General features: G+C 45.8%; 1 protein-coding gene and 1 non-coding gene across 2 annotated transcripts in view; both read right to left on the bottom strand.

Moving 5' to 3' along the window:
- Window positions 1–3,847: 3,847 nt before the first annotated feature.
- GALNTL6 (polypeptide N-acetylgalactosaminyltransferase like 6) overlaps window positions 3,848–21,541 on the bottom strand; it is a 1,542,469-nt gene continuing 1,524,775 nt past the window's right edge. The window contains exon 12 of the mRNA NM_001191298.2: window positions 3,848–4,261. Within this exon, the coding sequence (NP_001178227.1) occupies window positions 4,094–4,261 (168 nt within the window). The 3' untranslated portion in view covers window positions 3,848–4,093. The remainder of the gene's footprint in view (window positions 4,262–21,541) is intronic.
- TRNAG-CCC (transfer RNA glycine (anticodon CCC)) lies at window positions 19,058–19,130 on the bottom strand. Its single transcript has one exon. It is a non-coding gene; the product is annotated as a tRNA-Gly (tRNA).

Here is a 21,541-nt window from a genome sequence, read left to right as displayed (position 1 = left end):
TGTCAGGAGAAGGCAGTGGCACCCCACTCCAGTGCTTTTGCCTGGAAAATCCCATGGATGAAGAAGCCTGGTAGGCTGCAGTCCATGGGGTTGCTAAGAGTTGGACACGACTGAGCGACTTCACTTTCATTTTTCACTTTCATGCCTTGGAGAAGGAAATGGCAACCCACTCCAGTGTTCTTGCCTGGAGAATCCCAGGGATGGGGGAGTCTGGTGAGCTGCCGTCTATGGGGTCACACAGAGTCGGACACGACTGAAGTGACTTAGCAGCAGCAGCAGCAGCAGCAGCAGCAGCAGGGGAAGAAGCCTCAGGAGATCTTCTGAAAGGGGTATCAGGGATAAATCAGTGTTCCCAGGAATCTCACGTTACTGTTGTTCAGCCACTCAGTCATGTCTGACTCCGTGGGATTTCCCAGGCAAGAATATTGGATGGGTTACAAATCCCTTCTCCAGGGGATCTTCCTGACCCAGGGATCAAACCTGCATCTCCTGTGTTTGCAGGTGGATTCTTCACCACTCAGCTTCCCCGGGAAGCCTAAAAGCTCTTCCCAGGTGGCGCTAGTGGTAAAGAACCTGATTGCCAATGCCGGAGACATAAGAGATGTGGGTTCGATCCCTGGGTTGGGAAGTTTCCCTGCAGAAGGAAATGGCAACCCACTCCAGTATTCTTGCCTGGAGAATCCCATGGACAGAGGAGCCTGGCGGACTACAGTCCATAGTGTTGCTAAGAGTCAGACACAACTGAAGTGACTGATCTCTCATGCACCAACTCACAAAAGAATCCTGGGCCTTGCATTACACACTGAGGACTCTGAGACAGTGAATGCATTTAAAAACAGTCTTGTGATCATGTGGATATTTTAAATTAAGTACTGATAGACCTAGAAGCAGCACATTGTTATTGCCATGGTATTCATCAGCCTTGGAACACATGAAAATCCCATGATTAGTTCACAACTGTTTTCCAGCACAGCCTATTCTTGGTAAATACATTAAAAAGGGGTTTGAAAAGTTAACTATTTTCTAACTTCTGGGAAAAATCATTTCTTATCCTGGAGAAGCAGCAGTTCCCGAGGCCAGATGAACTTTCTGCTTTTTTCCCTCCAATTCTGATAAAAGGGTGGGTCAGAACTCTGCTGCTCCAACTTCTAAATCCTGTTCTTTCCAGGAAAGATAATCTCTCTAGTGACCGTTCAGTCCTCTTGCCAAATAAATACACAAACATATGTAATGTTCTATGTTTCAGAACAGTCATGGTGGTGTTTGAAGGAAGCAGATTCCCACCCTCAGTGATGCTGGGAAATTGGACATGTTCATGTAAGTGCCAGGCCCTTCTGCCCAGGGGGAGGTTCTGAGACTTCCTTTTATTCTATTTGGGTGTTCGGTCTTCTCACATGTCTAACAATTACTTAGCAGTTTAAGGATTTTTTTTTTTTTAAGTGTCTATCTATTTGAGTTGCACCGGATCTTAGCTGCAGCATGTGGGATCTAGTTCTCCAACTGGGGATTGAACCCCTGCCCTCTGCATTGGCAGCAGGAAGTCTTAACCACTGGGCCACCAGGGAAGTCCCTTGAAGATCTAATTTTGGCTTTCGTGTCCCAGGCTTCTCTTGGAAAAAATCTTCTAGTTTTAATTTTTTTTTTTTTTTTTGTATTACATCCTTTAAGCCAAAGTAAGAGTACAAGGCCCTCTGAGATCAGGAAAGCAACCCATTGTGATCCCAGGTGTCACACCTAAAGGATGCAGTATTCAGGTTCTTTCTGGGGACAGTGCCAAGCGGGTTATGACCAGCTCCCCCCGACGACAGCATCCTCGAATGCTGCAGATCCAGGCTTTCCAGGGCACAGCCCACGGGGCTGGCTCTTTGGTGCGACTGTAAACAGCAGTCAACTGTTTAATGACCTAATGTGGGTTTTTATAGACTCATCTCCTACAACCAGGTTGCTCTCTGAACACTTGAGATAAATCTTCACCCACTCTCTGAAATTGTTCAACACACAGGTTAATTTCTCATTATCGATTTTCTCCATCATGCATCTTGAATGCTTCAAGATCTCTTGACCAACACACAAAAAAATCTCTGCGACTGTCAGTTTAAACAGAATAGTTCTTCAAAAGAACGCTTGAAACATCAGTAAGGAGAATGAAGTAACTCTTCCCCACCTATTAGCAGAGCAGTGTAACTGGATGTTGGATTAGATTTCAAGGAGAGAACACAATCAGGAACATTTATAAGAAGCGGTTTCATCTGTTTAAGCTTCTGAACGTGAGTGCTACTCTTGTAGGTGTCCCCAGGCAGCTATGTTATTGTCATCAAGGGACTGAACATTTCAAGTGAAATCAGAGTAAGGACCTGAACCTTCTTGGATGATGTAAGAGTCAATGCAACACAGGAGGAAAAGCACTGGACACTAGGTGTTGGAAGACCCTTTCGCCCTGTTAGAATTAGGACCATTTTCTCTAGGCTTTTGCTATTCATCTATAAAAACAGATTGGATTCTAAGAGTCTTCCTAGTTCTAAAATTCAATGCTTTTATATCCAAGACTATATATATATATATATATATATATATATATATATATATAATTAATATAAAACTGAGTTAAAACAACAAAACCCACTCCAGTGTTCTTGCCTGGAGAATCCCAGGGAGGGGGGAGCCTGGTGGGCTGCTGTCTATGGGGTCACACAGAGTCGGACACGACTGAAGCAACTTAGCAGCAGCAGCAGCAGCAGCAAAACAACGAAAGCAAAATAAAAACCGTTTTCTACCTGGAAGAAAAAACACTTGAGAAATGTATGTATGACAAAATATCATTCTTTCCTCTACAGGCTTATCTCCATATATTCTTCCCCTACCCCCACTGTTACTGAAGAGTAAAAAAAATTCTTTTAAGGATTAAGTGTTCCATTTAGTTTTAAAATCATCCCTGAAATACTGTCCCATGAATAGAAAATGGGGTCAGAAGCACTTTATTAATGGAAAGTCCTTCAATGTGTGTCCAAGAAAAACAAAAGCATCATTAATATCTACACTATAAAAAAAAGGAACAACAACAAAAATAAAGCCAGCCCAAAGGAACACCCAACCAATTCTATGTCCCCAGCCCTTACCAGACATAACTGAAGTGTACCAAGTCATTTTCACACATTTCTTGGAGTGTAGATTTATTTGGATTTAAGAATCTCCTCAACAAATTACATCAGCCTCACTCCATGTCCTTCCTTAATAAAACAATGACTGAACTAACATCAGACTCTGAAAATTTTAAAAATAATAGAAAAGTAAAAATAGATTTTCCTAGTGAAATTCCTCGCCTAAACCTTACATGGTTTTGCTGCTTCCATGAAATATTTCTCTTTGGAGTAACTTGGTAGCATAGTTTTTTATTCATGTTTGTTTTCAACTGGATTCATACAAGGGCACTGAATTAGAACTCCAGTTGGCTTATGGAGCATGAACTTTTATGACCAATAAGTTACCTCTGCTGTGAAAGGAAAATGACAGACGTCAGTGAAGGCATGGAGACGCTGGAAGTCTGTTTCGTGATGTAATTTAAGTCTCAGATAGCACACCCTCATGGCAAAATAAGACAAGGACACAGGATGGTATGTGCACTCTAGAATCCTCTGCAGCACTCTGAGCCATTCTAGTTGGAGAACGGGCTCATTCTAAACCTGCAACAGGCTGTCAGAGGGGTCATGCCCTCCATCTCTACCCCCACCCACCCACTTAATAGGATCCATTCATAGCTACTCACTACTGCAGGATTTGACCTGAGAAATGCTAGGATTTATTAACTCAGCAGTTGTTTGGGAAGGTCCCTAAGTCATCTTTGCCCTTGGCCAGCAAGGGGACTGCTCAAAGTTCTCGGAAGCAGCTGGCGAGGTTCTCAGCCAAGTTCTTCGGGATGCAGGAAGTTCTTCAGGACGCCCTACTTGGACAAGGCATTTACAGGTCTTTCCAAACAGGCTTCCCGGATCTAGGAAAAGTTATTCCTGACTCCTTTGACCCAGAGGCTGGCTAAAGTTGAATTTTTTTTTATCATCTGTAGGGAATCACTCTTTTCGTCCTTCCTTTTTTTTTCTTCCTAGGAGCTTGCATGGTAGTTAAATTTTTCTAAAACAGTCATATTAATATGTTCAAAAACCCACTGCTGAGTCTCTGAGAGAGGATCGCATCTGGCCATGAAGATCTTCTTCTCTGCAGGGTTACAGTCCATGCAGCTGTTACTCACAGGATGGAACAACGTTCTGTCCTGCAGGGATGGGAAAGGAAGGGAGAGATGGACATCATGTATGGTGAATGTTTGGAACCCAAAACATACAGAGGAAGTAAACTGTCCCTGCTATCTCAGTATATATCGGCAGTGTGAGAAATAAAAGTACCTCCTAAGTCCAACAGTGGGCTTCCCTGGTAGCTCAGCTGGTAAAGAATCCGCCTGCAATGGAGGTGACCTCGGTTCCATTCCTGGGTTGGGAAGAAGCCCTGGATAAGGGATGGGCTACCACTCCAGTATTTTTGGGCTTCCCTGGTGGCTCAATAAGTAAAGAATCCACCCACGATGTGGGAGACCTGGGTTTGATCCCTGGGTTGGGAAGATCCCCTGGAGGAGGGGATGACAACCCCCTCCAGTATTCCTGTCTGGGAAATACCATGGACAGAGGAGCCTGGGGGGCTATAGTCCATGGGATCGCAAAGAGTCGGACACCACTGAATGACAGGCACAGTACACGTTGGAGGTGGTGTTGCCATGGGAAACCTGGTTTCCTAGGACCCATTGGTGCCATGTGGGGCCTCCAGAAGGTTCAGCCAGAAACCATTCATTCATTCATTGATTTAAAAAAAAAATGCAATCCATTCATTTCCTGCTCTGCGGTAAGCATTTTGCTATCTGCTTAGGTTTTGAAGATGAGAAGTCTACGAGAAGTTGCTAGTTAAGTACCTAGTAATCCAGCTATTTGGGGGAGAGGGATATATTCAGAAATGATAATTTAGTTCATAGTGAACACTGCCATGGGGCTTCCCAGGTCATTCAGTGGTAAAGAATCTGCCTACCAATGCAGAAGACACAGGAGATGTGGGCTCAACCCCTGGGTTGGGAAGATCCCCTGCAGGATGAAATGGCAACCTACTCCAGTATTCTTGCCTGGAGAATCCCATGGACAGAGGAGCCTGGAGGGCTACAGTCTACGTGGCTGCAAAGAGTCAGACACGACTGAAGTGACTGAGCACACATGCACAAACTGCCACACACACGAGCGCACACACACACACACGAGGACCAGAAGAGTCATCATTTCCCTACTCTTTTTTTTTCTAAATTAATTAATTTATTTGGCTTCCTCAGGTCTTAGTTGCATCATTGCGGTGCATGAACTCTCTAGTTGTGGTGTAGGCTCAGTAGTTACCATGTGGGATCTTAGTTCCCCAACCAGGGATTGAACCCGCATCCCCTGCATTGCAAGGTGGATTCTTAACCGTGAGACTACCAGGGAAGTCCCTTCCCTACCCTTGTACTGAGCCTGTAATGGGAAAGGGAAATAGCCGAGGACCAGGAACAAAGAGAGCTGGATGCAGGGTTGTGAGGGTCGCAGGATGAACACAGCGGGCTGGGGGCTCACAGTGCACAGGCAGGATCTCAAAGCACAAACTCAAAGTTGACTCGAGCTTCTGTCTCTTCCTGACCCCTTTATTGGTGTCGAAGCTCTTCCTGTGGTGTAATTGTCACTGTTTTCTGTCAAATGGAGGAGGCGGTGCTCCCTCAGTGCGTGATAAAGATTTGGATGAAGGTGTGAGCAGGACACAGAAGTTGAGTGGCGACCAAGCCCCTGTGTGAACAGCCTCGATGAACACACACCCTCTTTCCACTGCACAAGCAGGAAGAAGGCTGTCAGTGGTATGAGAAAAGGATCTTTAACTAGTAATAAATGCTTTTGTCTCTTACAGCATCTATGCATTAAAAAAAATGTCCATACCATGTAAAAATGTCCCCAGATCACTGCTTAAAATTTTGGAACAAGGAATGTTTTATTGTTTAGCTTAGGAAAACATTTAGAGGTTCTGATGAATTTCTTTGACTGAGGAATATTAGACTTGGCATGCTTAGAATGAAAGAGTCTCTCAGTCACCCCATGTAAACAGTTCTGGGTTACCCTGCTTGTTAAGCAATATTTAATGTCCTTCAGGACCCGGATGTTTGCATACTTGGGCACCTGGGGATAGCAGGAAGATTAAGGAAGGAGGGAGGTGGCAGCCCAAAGTACCCTTTGCACGTCTCCACGTGGAGTGTACACACAGAGCTCCGTCTGATACAAAGGTTCCCTTTCTCTCCTCTGTTCTCTTTTGAGTCTCCTGAGTTTATTGTGGATTTTGTTTTCGTTACAGCAAGAAGGCTGCCAAGGCCTCCTGCCCATTTTCCTCGTCCCCTGCTTCACTAGCTGCTGGTTGACCCTGTGGAGCCCTATACCAAGGTCACAGGTGTGGATCCCTGTATCAAGGTCACAGCATAAAAGTCTCTGGAACTGACCAAGCCCCATAGTAACTGTTGCCATGAGCCTCCTGATCTCAACTGTCCGGTTCCCTGACCCCCTTACTATGTAAAATGCCCACCCTACTCTCCACTCTATAGCACCCTAACCGATCATCTAATGCCACTGTTTCAGAAGGAATTTGCTCTGTCTTGAGACTATAAAAATTGGCTGCAAGCTTGCAAAAACACTTGGCTCTCCCGTGAGCTGGCCCGATGTTCTAACAGCATCTCCCATTCTGGTAAACTTTATTCTCCTCTCATTCTGTCTCATGTCTGGAAATTCTTTTCCAACCTGTGCATGGATCATGAGAGACCCCAGGGCAGCTGGAGGGAGCTCTCCTTGCAAGGGTGAGATAGCAGATTCTTGAGGAGGAGGGCTGTGCTCTGAACTCACCGCTTCCTTCCTCCTGGGGTGGAAGACAACAGACCCCGCCTCCACACACACTGCGGCCCCCTCGGCTCCCTGGGCAGCAGGCTCCTTGCCCCCTATGTCCTCCTTTTCAGCATCCCTCCCACTCTGTTTCCTGCCCCCACTCTCTGCGAGTTTAGCTACATAGGCCTAGTGTATTTAAACCAATTTCTCAAAGAGCATCCCTAAGCTGTTATATTCATGAAAATTCTATAGGACCTGCTAAATTCTAAACTTCACTTTATTCCACATCTGTGGACTCCTCTTTCCTCTCAACCAGCCAGATTTCTATTGTCACTTTTGTCAATGTCTCAAGACAAGCAGAGGCTCACAGTTTCTCTCCCCGGACGTGTATTTCCATAAAATGTAAAAAATAAGCGGGGGTGGGGGGGTGGGAAGTAGAACATGTTTTAATTCTCTTCCTTTCTCAGCTTGTGCCTCTCAGCTAGGATACAAAAGCCAAAGCACATTTTTCTGAATATTTTATCTGAATGTTATTTTCTGAGCCACAAGGTGATCGAATTTTCCCAGCTCTCCAGCTGAAACTCAGGCTCTGGCAGATCCAGGTCTGCTCATGGGGACAGCCAGTGGGACGTGCAGACTCAGCACAAGCCTGAGCCATCCAGAGGCCGTCTCTGTGACTGCTCATCAGGTTCTCATACAAGTTGAAAAGCGGAGTCCCCCAAATCTATCTGTGGCTGAGGCGCCTCATCAGTAAAACGAGGGGGTGGATAACATCCATCCCTGAGGCCTCTCCCAGCTGTGAAATTGAATGAACGTTTTATTCCAAAGTTCACTGGAGACAAAGACGAATGATGGGGCATCAAATAGACTCTCTCAGCCACATTCACTGGGCTAATAGATGACTGCTCTCTGGTTGCAGACTGAGCTTCCGTGTCTTTGGCATTTCCAGCAGATCCTAAAGGGGGGCATTCTGGAAGCATCTTTTTTTAAATTATTTTTATTTTTATTTGGCTGCTCCTGGTCTTAGTTGTGGGACATGGGGTCTTTAGTTGCAGCAAGTGGGATCTAACCACTTGCTAACTAAGTTCTCTGACCAGGGATCGAACCTGAGCCTCCTGCATTGAGAGCATGGAGTCTTAGCCACTGGACCACCAAGGAAGTCCCTGGAAGCATCTTTAGTGACCTCGGAACATACATTTTCACCTTTGACCTTGTGTGCTTGTGCTAAGTCATTTCATTTGTGTCTGACACTTTGCAAACCTGTCAACTGTAGCCCACCAGGCTCCTCTGTCCATGGAATTCTCCAGTCAAGAACACTGGAGTGGGTTGCCATTTCCTCCTCCAGGGGATCTTTATACATTATCATCATTATGTTTCTTCTCAGCTAAGCTTTTGGATCTCTGAATGTCATTGCTGATGCTTCTCCTGGCTGGTGCACCATCGTCTGTGAACGTAGTCTCTTGTCCTATGATGGTACTTCTTTAAAAAAAAAATTATTGGAGTATAGTTGATTTATACCCTAGGGTAGGAAATGGCATGCCACTCCAGTATTCTTGCCTGGAAAACCACACGGACAGAGGAGCCCATGGGCTACAGTCCACGGGGTCACAGAGTTGGACACGGCGGAGCAACTGAGCACACAGCTGATGTGCAGCGGTGTGTTAGTTTCCGCTGCACAGCAACTCGAATCAGGTGTATGAACACTTATATCCTCTGTTTGTAAACTTCTTTTCCCATATAGGCTATTACAGAGCATTGAGTAAAGTTCCCCATGCTATATAGTAGGTCCTTGTTGGCTATCCGTCTTATACCTAGTAGCATGTATGAAGTGGAATATTACTCAGCCATAAAAAAGAGCAAAACAATGCCATGTGCAGCGTGGATAGACCTGCAGCCTGTCATGCTAAGTGAAGGGAGTGGGCAGAGGACAAATATCATACAATATCCCTTACATGCAGAACCTAAAAAAGGGCACAAATGAACTTAGCTACAAAAGCCAGAGAGAGACCCGCAGATGTAGAAAACAAACTGATGGTTTCCAGAAGGCAAGGGAGCAGGGCTTAAATTGGGAGATTGGGATTGACGCCTACTTTACTCCTTTAGTCTCCTCAGTCTCGACAAGAGATGCTGGGACTGAACCAAATACAGTTTGTTTTTTTTTTTAATTTACTATCTTGACTGCACTGAGTCTTACTTGTGGCACACAGAATCTTTAGTTATGGATTGCGAACTCTTAGTTCCTGCATGTGGAATCTAGTTCCCAGACCAGGGATGGAACCCAGGTCCCCTGCATTGAGAGCGATGAGTCTTAGCTGTCAATAGATCACAAGGGAAGTACCCCCAGTACAGTTTTTCCTCTGGGCTAGAGTTCAGAGTGCTCTGGTCAAGTCTGCTGTTCCCTAGCAGTCCTCCTTTACCTGGACTGTTCCCTTGTTCAGTTCTGAGGGAAGCAGAGCCCTTGCCCTATCTGTTCAAAAAATAACGCCGCAAACTGTCTCCTGCAGCCTTCCTGCCTTCCCTGACTGCTTCCTCCCATGTTTTTTTTCTGTTTTGTTTTTGCGTAAGAGAATTAGAAATCCTTGAGCAGGAAATGAAAATTTTCATATTCACGAATATGGAAATACTCTTTGTAATCAAATCGGGTCAGGCTAAATTCCATTTGGTCCCCAGGGTGAAAGGCTGGGCAGGACTTTTCAGGTAGGTTCCAGGTAGCTCAGCAGTAAAGAATCCGCCTGCTGATGCAGGAGATGTAGGAGACGTGGGTTTGGTCCCTGGGTCGGGAAGATCCCCCAGAGAAGGAAATGGCAACCCACTCTAGTATTCTTGCTGGGATAATCCCATGGACAGAGGACCCTGGAGGGCTCCAGTCCATGCGGCCACTAAGAGTCAGCATGACTGAGTGAACACCCACACACCGGGGGGACACCTCTTGAAAGCAGGCCTGTGTGACCCTCTGAGGTATTCATAGGCCAGCAGTACATTTTGTTAGATTCTGTACTTTTATAGCGTCCAAACTTTAAAAGAACCAAGATGTTGTAGAAATCATTTCACACCGTATTCAGGGTAACAAAAACATCACACGCCAACAACGCAGACAGTAAAATAGGTGTGTGAGTTCATAACGTGTAGGATGACTACCCCGAGCATAAGTGCCTGCGTGGCGACAGGGGAGGCATCCTAGTGCTGGGCAGGGGCTAAGGGGACAGGGGCCTTTATTCCCCAGGAAATGGGGTCAGGCCACTTATTACATGACCTTGGACGATTACTTAATTCTCTGAACTTCAGCTTCCTCACTTGTGAGATGCAGATAATAATATCTGTTTCCTATGTTTGTTGTGGATAAAATATACGTAAAATCACGTGTAACGTCTGACGTAACTAATAGTGATTCCACGCCTCCTCTCCTCTTATCTTTAGTTGGACAGCATCCCTAATTCTAAAAGTCAGAACGCGCAAATCATCTGGTGTGAGTCCAGCTATTCAAGATCGTTTTGCATTTTCTGAAATCCTGGCAAAACAGGATTTGCAAAAATTGGCACCTGCCTCAACCAGTTATCCAAATGGATACATCAGTATCTCCTGGATATGGAAAAGACTTATGGAGCAGAAGTAATCTACAGTTCAGGAATGAGCTCTTCTGTATTGTTATGGTCCGAGTTGCCCAAAATACAACAGGACCCAGGGCATTTTTGAGTTCAACAAATATTTATTTATACTGCCGTATGTAAAATAGACAGCCGGTGGAAATTTGCTGAATGATGCAAGGAGCTTAACCTGGGACTTTATGACCATCTAGAGGGGTGGGATGGTCTGGGAGGTGGGAAGGAGGTTCAAGAGGGAGGAGACATATCTATACCTATGGCTGATTCATGTTGATGTATGGCAGAAACCAAGACGATATTGTAAAGCAATTATTCTTCAATTAAAAATGTGTGCATGCTAAGAAAAACAATGCTCCTCTCTCAATTGTCCCTCCTCTCCCTCCCCACTGTGTCCACAAGTCTGTTCTTTACATCTGGGTCTCTACTGCTGCCCTGCAAATAGGTTCATCAGCACCATCTTTCTAGATTCTATATATATGCATTAATATATGATATTTGCTTTTATTTTTCTGACTTACTTCACTCTGTATAATAGGCTCAAGGTTCATCCACCTCATAGGGACTGACTCAAATGCATTCTTTTTTCTGGCTGAGTAGTGTTTCATTGTGCCACGACTTCTTTATCCATTCATTCATTGGTGGACATCTAGGTAACAAATATTTATTAAGTGCCTTTTATTTTCTGGTTTGTGTGTATCAGGAAGTAGGCACTGAAAGATAACTGAAGATGCCTCTCCTGGCCCTAGAAATGTGAGAGACCAGTAGGTGAACAAGACATGTTTGGAGTAAAACTTGTCAGTGAGATTGTAGTTTTGGGGGGTTAGGATGAATAGAGAAGAATGCACGAGCAGAGAGATATGAACTAACGGGTCCTTTTATGGGTTCAGTTTATTCAACAAAAATCTACAGGGCACCTTCTGTTTCTCAGGCACTATTTTAGATGGTTTGGATGTATCAATAAACTTTAAAAAGTATTTATTTATTCACTTTGCTGTGTTGCGTCTTAGTTGTGGGCTCCAGATCATGTGGACTCAGTAGCTGTATCACACAGGCTTAGTTGCTCCAAGGTATATGGGATCATAGTTCCCCAACTAGGGATCAAACCCTTGTCCTCTGCAGTGGAAGGTGGATTCTTAACCACTGGATCACCAGGGAAGTCCCAATAAACTTAATAATATAAAGATTCCTGCCCTTCTGGAGCTTACATTTAGAGATGGGGTAGGGAGTGGAGCAGTAACGATCAGCATACTCTCACTTCACGGCAAATAGATGGGGAAAAAGTGGAAACAGTAGCAGATTTTATTTTCTTGGGCTCCAAAATCGCTGTGGATGGTGACTGCAGCCACAAAATTAAAAGATGCTTGCTCCTTGGGAGAAAAGCTATGACCAACCTAGTTAGCATATTAAAAAGCAGAGAAGACATCACTTTGCCAACGAAAGTCTGTATAGTCAGTTCAGTTCAGTCGCTCAGTCGTGTCCGACTCTTTGCAACCCCGTGGACTGCAGCATGCCAGCCTCCCTGTCCATTGACAACTCCCGGAGTTTACTCAAACTCATGTCCATTGAGTTTGAGTAGCATCGGTGATGCCATCCAACCATCTCATCCTCTGTCATCCCCTTTTCTTTCTTTCCCAGCATCAGGGTCTTTTCAAATGAGTCAGGTCTTCGCATCAGGTGGCCAAAATATTGTTTCAGCCTCAGTCCTTCCAGTGAATATTCAGGACTGATTTCCTTTAGGACGGTTGGATCTCCTTGCAGTCCTAGGGACTCTCAAGAGTCTTCTCCAACACCACAGTTCAAAAGCATCAATTCTTCAGTGCTCAGCTTTCTTTATAGTCCAACTTTCACATCCATACATGACTACTGGAAAAACCATAGGTTTGACTATACAGACCTTTGTTTGCAAAGTAATGTCTCTGCTTTTTAACATGCTGTCTAGTTTGGTCATAACTTTCCTGCTAAGGAGTAAGTGTCTTTTAATTTCATGGCTGCAGTCACAATCTGCAGTGATTTTAAAGCTATGGTTTTTCCATAAAGAAGGCTGAGTGCCAAAGAATTGATGCTTTCAAATTGTGGTACTGGAGAAGACTCTTGAGAGTCCCTTGGTCTGCAAAGAGATCAAATTAGTTAATCCTACAGAAAATCAACCCTGAATACTCATTGGAAGAACTGATGCTGACACTAAAACTCCAATACTTGGGCCACCTGATATGAAGAGCTGACTTATTGGAAAAGACCCTGAAGCTGGGAAAGAGTGAGGGCTGGAGGAGAAGGGGATGACAGAGCATGAGATGGTTAGGTAGCATCGCCGACTCAAAGGACATAGGTTTGAGGAAACTCAGGGAGGTAGTTAAGGACAGGGAAGCTTGGCATGCTGCAGTCCATGGGATCTCAAAGAGCTGGACATGACTTAGTGACTCAATAGCAGCAAGAATAATATGTAAAATGTGTAGCTTGTTCAAAGGTGCCAAGGGAGGGGCTGGTGTGCGAACTTAAACAGGGAGATAAGGGTGAACCTCACCTGGAAGGTGACACTTGAGTAGGGGAAATTTGAAGAAGGTAAGGGAGTTGGCCATGAAGATATCTGGAGGCAGAGGTTTCAGGTAGGGGAACACCCAGTGCAGAGGCCCTAAGCGGGAACACCCTAAGTGTGGGTCAGAAGAACATGAGGAGGCCAGGGTGAGAGAGAGCAGTAGGAGATGAGTCAGAGGCGATGGGAGGCTCTGTCCATCATGGGGGGACAAGCAGGTCACTGGTGTGGCTGAAGCACAGAGAGCAAGCAGAGAATTCCAGAGGATGGGCTCATTCTACACCAGGAAGAGACTGGGGTGCAATGTTAAGGCCTGGGTTTTCAAGCAAGTTGTTGTGCTGCCTGGGAGCCCACAACTCACATGGACAGCAAATGTGTTTGTAAGAGATAAAAGCTTCATGTCCTCTTATTTCTAATATGGATGGGAGGGAAAGGAGGCTCAAGATGATGAATCTGATTTTAATCCTAGTTTTATCTCTGATGATAATCTTTGATGGTCATTTCATTCGGCAGTGATTTCAGTTTTCCATCTGCAAAATGAATGGAGTGGGAGGAGGAGGGAGGGATGAGAGAAGGGATAAAAAATATCTGCCTTCCCACCTCCTAAGGTTGTGGAGAAGAACCATGTTGATATATGAGTGGCCTTTGAGTTCTGGAAGAACTCTGGAGAATGCAAATAACACCCTGGTAGATAGAAGGGTGGAGAAAGCAATGGTACCCCACTCCAGTACTCTAGCCTGGAAAATCCCATGGACGAAGGAGCCTGTAGCCTGCAGTCCATGGGGTCGAGAAGAGTCGAACATGACTGTGCGACTTCAGTTTGACTTTTCACTTTCATGCATTGGAGAAGGAAATGGCAACCCACTCCAGTGTTCTTGCCTGGAGAATCCCAGGGATGGCGGAGCCTGGTGGGCTGCCGTCTATGGGGTCACACAGAGTCGGACACGACTGAAGTGACTTAGCAGCAGCAGCAGCAGGCAGAATGGGGACGATGCAGTCTTATTGTCTCTCCTTTTCCATTTCTTCTGTGACAGGTACAATTCCTCACAGGACGAGAAAACTGGTCTTCCTGCATCAGTGGGTAATTTGGCCAGTCAGAAATCATGCTTCTGGCGTCCTGACTGACTGAGGCTTCCATGTGCGCACTGAGGTGGAAGCGGTGCTGGCGGCCCCACCGTCCTCTCCATTGCTGGCTTCTGGGCTACAGGTAAATGATGGGTGTGCGTGTACCCTCAATTCTAGGAGCAGCAGAAACCTTACAGAACCAGGAGTGGTATGTTGGAGCTCTGCTCTTCACACCATTCACACTCTGGCCCGTCTCTCGGCTGAATTCTTAGCGTAGTCCTGAGGTCTTGTACACAAGGTCCTGCCCCTGGCCTCAGAGGGCATCATCTCCCCCCACACTTCACCCGGTTGCTACATGCTTCCAGAAAACAAAGCTCTTCCTCACCAGACGGCCTTTGTACAAGCTGATCCCTATATCTGGGATTTTAAAAAAACTTTTATTTTAAATTAGAGTGTATTGGAGTATATGGCTTCTCTGGTGGCTCAGATGGTAAAGAATCTGCCTACAGTGTGGGAGACCCAGGTTCCATCTCTGGGTCGGGATGGAGAAAGGAAAGACAACCCACTCCAGTTTTCTTGCCTGGGAAATCCCCAGATGGAGGAGACTGGCAGTCCATGGAGTTGCAGAGTCGGACACAAACGAACGACTATCACTATAGTTGATTTGATTTCCCTGGTGGCTTGGTTGGTGATGAATCTGCCTGTCAATGCAGCAGATGCGGGTTCGTTCACTGGGTCAGGAAGATCCCCTGGAGGAGGGCATGGCAACGCACTCCAGTATTCTTGCCTGGAGAATCCCACGGACAGTGGAGCCTGGAGGGCTACAGTCCGTGGGGTCACAAAGAGTCAGATACGACTTAGCAACTGAGCAATAGCAATAGCAACATAGTTGATTTACAATGCTGTGTTCCTTTCAGGTGCGCAGCAGCATGGTTCAGTTATACACATATCCATTCTTTTTCAGATGCTTCTCTTCATTTACCTAAATCCTGTTTCCCTTTCTGGTCTCCATTTACAGGGTAGATGTCAGAGCAGCCTTGTCTGCCTCTCTGACCTAGGTTGAGCCTCATGTTGAGTTACCATATTATCCGGTACACTTAATATATTCAATTAAAAAAATTTTCAGCTTCCCTATTAGACTGAAAACTCTGAGAGTAGAGAAAACCCATCTGTTCCTGATCTTGTTTCCATCTGTCCATAGCTGTTTATCTCCCTTCCGTAAACCTGCCGGGAGTCATGTCAACATCATAATAGCTGCTCTTTGTCGAGTATGTATTTATGTGTTGGGCTTCCATAGTGTTCAATGTTCTACTTAGCTTTTCTCTCTTTATCTACTTCAACCACATAAGCAACCTAAAGAGAGAGTGAATGCGGACAACCAGGAACCTGGGTGCATTTACTTGTTCGACATCTGCTGCTGCTGCTGCTGCTAAGTCGCTTCAGTCGTGTCCGACTCTGTGCGACCCCATAGACGGCAGCCCACCAGGCTCCCCCGTCCCTGGGATTCTCCAGGCAAGAACACTGGAGTGGGTTGCCATTTCCTTCTCCAATGCATGAAAGTGAAAAGTGAAACTGAAGTCGCTCAGTCGTGTCCGACTCCCAGCGACCCCACGGACTGCAGCCTACCAGGCTTCTCTGTCCGTGGGATTTTCCAGGCAAGAGTACTGGAGTAGGGTGCCCTTGCCTTCTCCAATCTACTATGGGCCAAACAGTGTTGAAGGTACTGAGGATTCTGCACGAAAGAAAGCAGATAAAGCCCTGCTCTTGTGGAATTTGCATTCTAGTATTTAGTGGCAGCTACACAGCTGCAATAGTACAGGAAGATGACAGGACAGCCTGTCTTCTCCTGGATGTGAAGGTACTAGGAGAGCGAAAGTCAAATCAGAAGAAAGATTTTTGGGCATGTGGCACAGTGGTAAAGAACCTGCCTGCCAATGCAGGAAACACGAGAGACGTGGGTTCGACTGCTGGGTTGGGAAGATCCCCTGGAGGAGGGCATGGCAACCCACTCCAGGATTGTTGCCTGGAGAATCCCCGTGGACAGAGGAGCCTGGTGGGCTACAGGCCATGGGGTCACAAGGAGGCGGACGTGATTGAAACAACGTAGCACACACACACAGGACAGTGAGCTAACACTCGTGAAGTGTCGCGTCCTAGGGGTATTTGCATTTTATTTCATTATCACAATAACTTTCTTTTAAAAAAAATTATTTGGCTGCATCGAGTCTGAGTTTTGGTGGGCAGGCTTAATTGCCCTTCAACATGTGGGATCTTAGCTTCCTGACTAGGGATCAAACCTGTGTCCCCTGCGTTGGCGTGCAGATTCTTAACCACTGGACCACCAGGGAAGCCCCCCATGATAATCTTCTGAGGCTGATACTGTCATTATTGCCATTTGATAATGAGGAAACAAGTTTCCCAAAATCCCAGAGGCAAGACCACTGCTGGTGGTCTCAGGGGGGACTCCCACCCTGGGTCCCCCGGGGCCTCTGCCCGCCCCGCCCCCTCTCAGCCGAGCCAGCCAGCAGTCCAGTCCCAGACCCACACCTGCCCCCAGGGAAGAGCTGTCCCGTTAGCAAATGCTGATCTCACATGCGTATAATCCCAGTTACCAAGGTCCTTTCAAGTGTGACAGTCTCTATCTTGGCCGGCATTCCCTTTAGCCGGTCTTTGTCCACATATTAGAGCCCGAGATAGAAACCGTGATGAAACCTTTCTACTGGTGACCAGAGGGTGGCAGCTGAATGTATGCAGTAGAATGGTGACCAGCAGGTGGTGGCTAAGGTATCCAAATGTGGAAGAAAAGGATGTGACCTCTAAGTGATGTCACAACTTCAGCCGGGTTAAACATATGGAATAAAAACAGAATGGGAAGGTTACCCTGGTGAAAACGTAGTTTCAAGGCAGCGGTGAAGGCCTTTACCTCCCAGGGGCTACTAGCCTCCCTCATCTTTGATTCATCTATTTGAAAAGAGGATCCCAGCTTCTCAGGGCATAACACTTATGTCTCTGTTATCTTCAGGGTATAGGATATGATATAGACATTGTGTACCTGGTATCAGCAAGACATTTGAAAATCCTCCTTTTTTCCCCCTGTGGGTCAGCTGGAGAAATGTGGGCTAGAAGGTGATTCGCTGTTAGTTGAGCTTGTATCTGGTTGAATGACTACTGCCTGTGGATCAGCGTCAGCTCCATTATGTGATGGGAGGCTCAGTTCTGGGCCTTGTTCACTGGGATCAGGGCCTTGGATGAGGGCCTGCATGCCCACTGATCTGCTCTAATTCATGGCTGGAATAAAACTAGTTCACTTGTTAATAACTTGGACCAAAGTCCAGGCAGGGGTAAATCTGGTGAGGGAGAATTTAACAGAAACCAGTGGATGGCTTACACAGGAATGAAAGGAGCTCCACACAGGTGTAAGACTGAAGTGACATGTCTGTGTAGCAAAGCGAACGTGGTCTTTTAAATACTGAAAACTCATTAAGAAGCTAAGTATGTGAAGTGAAGGCCGAAAACCAATCAGCACGAGCTAATTTAACAGACATTTCTCATGACAAAAAGGCGCTAGACAGGACTTCCCTGGTAGTCCAGTGGCTAAGACTCCGAGCTCCCAATGCCGGGGGCCTGGGGTTCAATCCCTGGTCAGGGAACTAGATCCCATATGCTGCAACTAAGAGTTCACGTGCCACGGCTAGAAGATCCTGAATGCCACAACTAAGTAACCTGGGGCAGCCAAATAAAGAAATAAATGATTTTTAAAAAAATTCCCAACAAAAGGGTGCTAGAAACTCATTCTCGTCCTTGGTTAAACACGCCTAGGATACTGTGTTCCATTCTGGACATCATGCCAACCTCTAGGACCATCTGGAGTGTGTTAAGAATCAGTGTCCAGGAGGCTGAGGTGAGCCCAGTGAAGTCATCTCAAGAACAGTGGCAGGAAATTGGGCCATTTAATTGGAAGTAAGGAGTAAAGGTCAGACAAGCTTTGTTTAAGTATTAGGAATCTGTCTTGACCAAAATGGATTAAATTTAATCTGTGTGGTACCAAAAGCTTCACAGGTGGCTCAGCAATAAGGAATCTACCAGCAATTCAGGATCCACTGGAGATGTGGGTTTGATCCCTGGATCAGGAAGATCCCCTGGAGAAGGAAATGGCAACCTACTTGCCATTTTTTTCAGTATGAAAAATTCCACTGACAGAGAAGCCTGGCAGATTATAGTCCACGGGGTCACGAGGAGTCAGACACAACTGAGGGACTGAGCACGCATGCACCCCGAAGGCCTTGGAGCTTTGTAATACTTGGGACTATCCAGAAATAACTGGGCCGACTGGGGGTAGGCTGACTGTCTAAATGTGACCACAAGTCCAGAACTCTGTAGTGGGGCTTCGTTTATCAGAACCAGAGTCAAATTCCATGCCTTTTAATTAAACTCTTCATTTCCTCATTTTGGGCTCTAAATCAATACATAACCGGAATAATTTAAAAATAACAACGTGTGGCCGTCCATCTGGCATCTTTGTGGGCCAGAAGGAGTTTATGGGCTGAGCGGCCAAAGCCCTGGCTTGTATCATAGGGTCCCATAAATAGTCAGATGCAGACATATGCCAAGAATTCCACCCACTCACTTTCTAAAGTAATGTGACTGTTTCAATGTTATCAGTTTAGCCTGACGTGTACCTTTTAATCTGTATTTTCTAATTTGATGATATTTTAAAAAATATTTAATTTTATTTATTTATTTGGCTGCACCAGGTCTTAGCATCACTGGTTGGATAGCATCACCAACTGAATGGACTGGGACTTGGGCAAACTTTGGGAGATAGTGAAGGACAGGGAGGCCTGCCGTGCTGTAGTCCATGGGGTCACAAAGAGTCAGACAGGACTTAGTGACTGAACAATGGAGTCTTAGTTGCAGTATGCACAATCTTAGTTGCTGCACGTGGGATCTCATTCCCTGACTAGGAATTGAACTTAGGCCCTCTGCATTGGGAGTGCAGAGTCTTAGCCATTGGACCACCAGGGAAGTCCCCTGTTGATGATATTTTTAAGCCCTTTCTTGTGGAAGTTAAACTGTACGAAGGCCTCCAGAGAGCAACTCAGAAACGTGATGCACACTTTTCACTGTCATACTTTGGGGAGGCCTGGTAGTGGTTCTGAGACCACAAGATGTGTTACGTTGTATCCAGCGCAGCTTGGGGTTCATAAGGACAGGGTCAGATCAATAACTGAGTCCATTCAACAAATGCTTATTTAGGAATGTCTGTGTAGTAGGTGGGGCTTCCCAGGTGGCACTAGTGGTAAAGAATCTGTCTGCCAATGCAGGAGACGTAAGAGATGTGGGTTCGAACCCTGGGTTGGGAAGATCCCCTGGAGGTGGGCATAGCAACCCACTCCAGTATTCCTGCCTGGAAAATCCCATGGACAGAGGAACCTGACGGGCTACAGTCCATAGTGTCGAAGAGCTGGACGCAACTGAAACGACTTAGCCTGCACACATGTAGTAGGTATTAGGCAGACTATACAGGAATCAGAGAAAAAGTTCCTGCCCTCAAGTGGTTAACTAAGGGGAGACTAGCTGTGAATCACACATGCGCTAAGTACAAAGAAAGGAACAGAATGGGATAGGAATACATGCAGGGGGCAATTCCAGCAGAAGCAGGAGAGAGGAGTAGTGTAAGGAAAGTAGCTGAAAGCTGGAACAAGAAAAGTGATTCTCGGCTGCCCCATCAGAACCTTTTAGGCCTCCCCTTCTAGATCATCAGTCTGTCCTTATGCCAACAGCAGACTACACTAATAAGTGCATTTCTTATAACGTTTGATACTTGTTCTTGTTCTTCTTCAGTGTTTTCTTGGCTATTCTTGACCGTTTCATCTCCATGTAAATTTCAGACTCTGCTCATCAGTGTCCACAAATAAACCTGCTGGGATTTGAATGGTTTTGCATGAAATTTAAACACCTGGTTAAGAACAGCTACCTTCACAATGTTGTCTTATTAGCCTTTTTTTTTTTTTCAGGTAATTTTACTTTCTTTAATATCTTGATTGAATTTTTGTATGTGCGTGCTGACTCTCGTCTGACTCTTTGCAAACCTATGGACTATAGCCCGTCAGACTCCTCCACCCATGGGATTCTCCAGACAAGATCACTGAAGTTGGTTGCTATGCCCTCCTCCAGGGGATGTTCCCGACCCAGGGATTGAACTCAGGTCTCCTTAATTGCAGGCAGATTCTTTCCTGTTTGAGCCACTAGGGATGCCCCCAGTTTCCAAAGGGAAGCTGAAACATTTCACCACTAACAGGTTAGTGGGGTTTTGGTTCTTATTAGATTGTTAGTTTCTATCAGTTTACTTTCTGTATGGCTAAGACTTACTGGTCAGAGGGTTAAAAACATGAGGATTCATAAACAGACCAGGTATATAAGGTCCCTTGACTTATGACAAAGGCTCCACTTTCTTGCAGTAGGAAATTTTTTTTTAGTAAATTATGATTGATAATTGAATATAAATATGAAACAAATAATCACCCCCCTCTTACACTGTACACAAAAACTATTCAGGAATATGTACCACAATGCGGAAGATTAAACCACAAAGCTGCCAAAGATGCCTTAGAACACTGGCTTCATGTGTTTGGTGTGGGCAAAGATTTCCTAAACAGGACACAGAAGACACTAATCATAAAGAACAGCTCTTCACCAAGGAGGGAGAAAAGGCTAGATACTGACTGGAGTCAGATATTTACAAATATCCAACAAAGCACTATACCTAGATACACCAAAAAAGCTTCCAAATCTGTTAACAACAACAAAAAAATCCAGACAACCCATGTTAAAACATGGTCAACAGATTTGAACGGGTTCTTCTCAAAGAAGCTATCCCAAAAGGCTAACAGACCTGTGTGTGATCTCATTCTATAACCACAGAACTGAGAAAGGAAAAGAAAAAGAAACTGACGTGCTGTGTGTTGTTGGCAAGGATGGATGGGTAGGGCAGGGTTCTCACAGCGTTTGCCCACAGCTCTTCAGGCCCCAGGACTTGGGTGCCTGCTGGCCTGACCTCTGAAGCTGGCCACTGTCTCTCTCTCTGTTAGGCTGTTCTCGGGGCTCTAGAACGGCTCTGCCTGCAAGAGCAGCAGCCCGCACAGAGGTGTCAGGAATGGACACCACACCCCCAACCAGGAGTAGCCCTAGGCCAAGACCAGCTGTGCTGGTGTGTGAATATCCCCTCCCCCTTGCCTCTGGGGTTGGGGACTTGAGCTCCCCCCTACAGGTGGCGCAAGTGGTAAGGAACCCACCTGCCAATGCAGGAGACGAGAGAGATGTGGGTTCGATCCCTGGATCAGGAAGATCCCCTAGAGTAGGAAACAGCCACCCACACTAGTACTCTTGGCTGGAGAATCCCATGGACAGAGGAGCCCGATCATGCACAGAGGAGC

This window comes from Bos taurus, chromosome 8, assembly GCF_002263795.3.
Source record: "Bos taurus isolate L1 Dominette 01449 registration number 42190680 breed Hereford chromosome 8, ARS-UCD2.0, whole genome shotgun sequence".
In the NCBI taxonomy this organism is placed as follows: domain Eukaryota; kingdom Metazoa; phylum Chordata; class Mammalia; order Artiodactyla; family Bovidae; genus Bos; species Bos taurus.
Note: the sequence above shows the minus strand (reverse complement) of the source record. Positions and strands in the feature narration are given on the sequence as shown.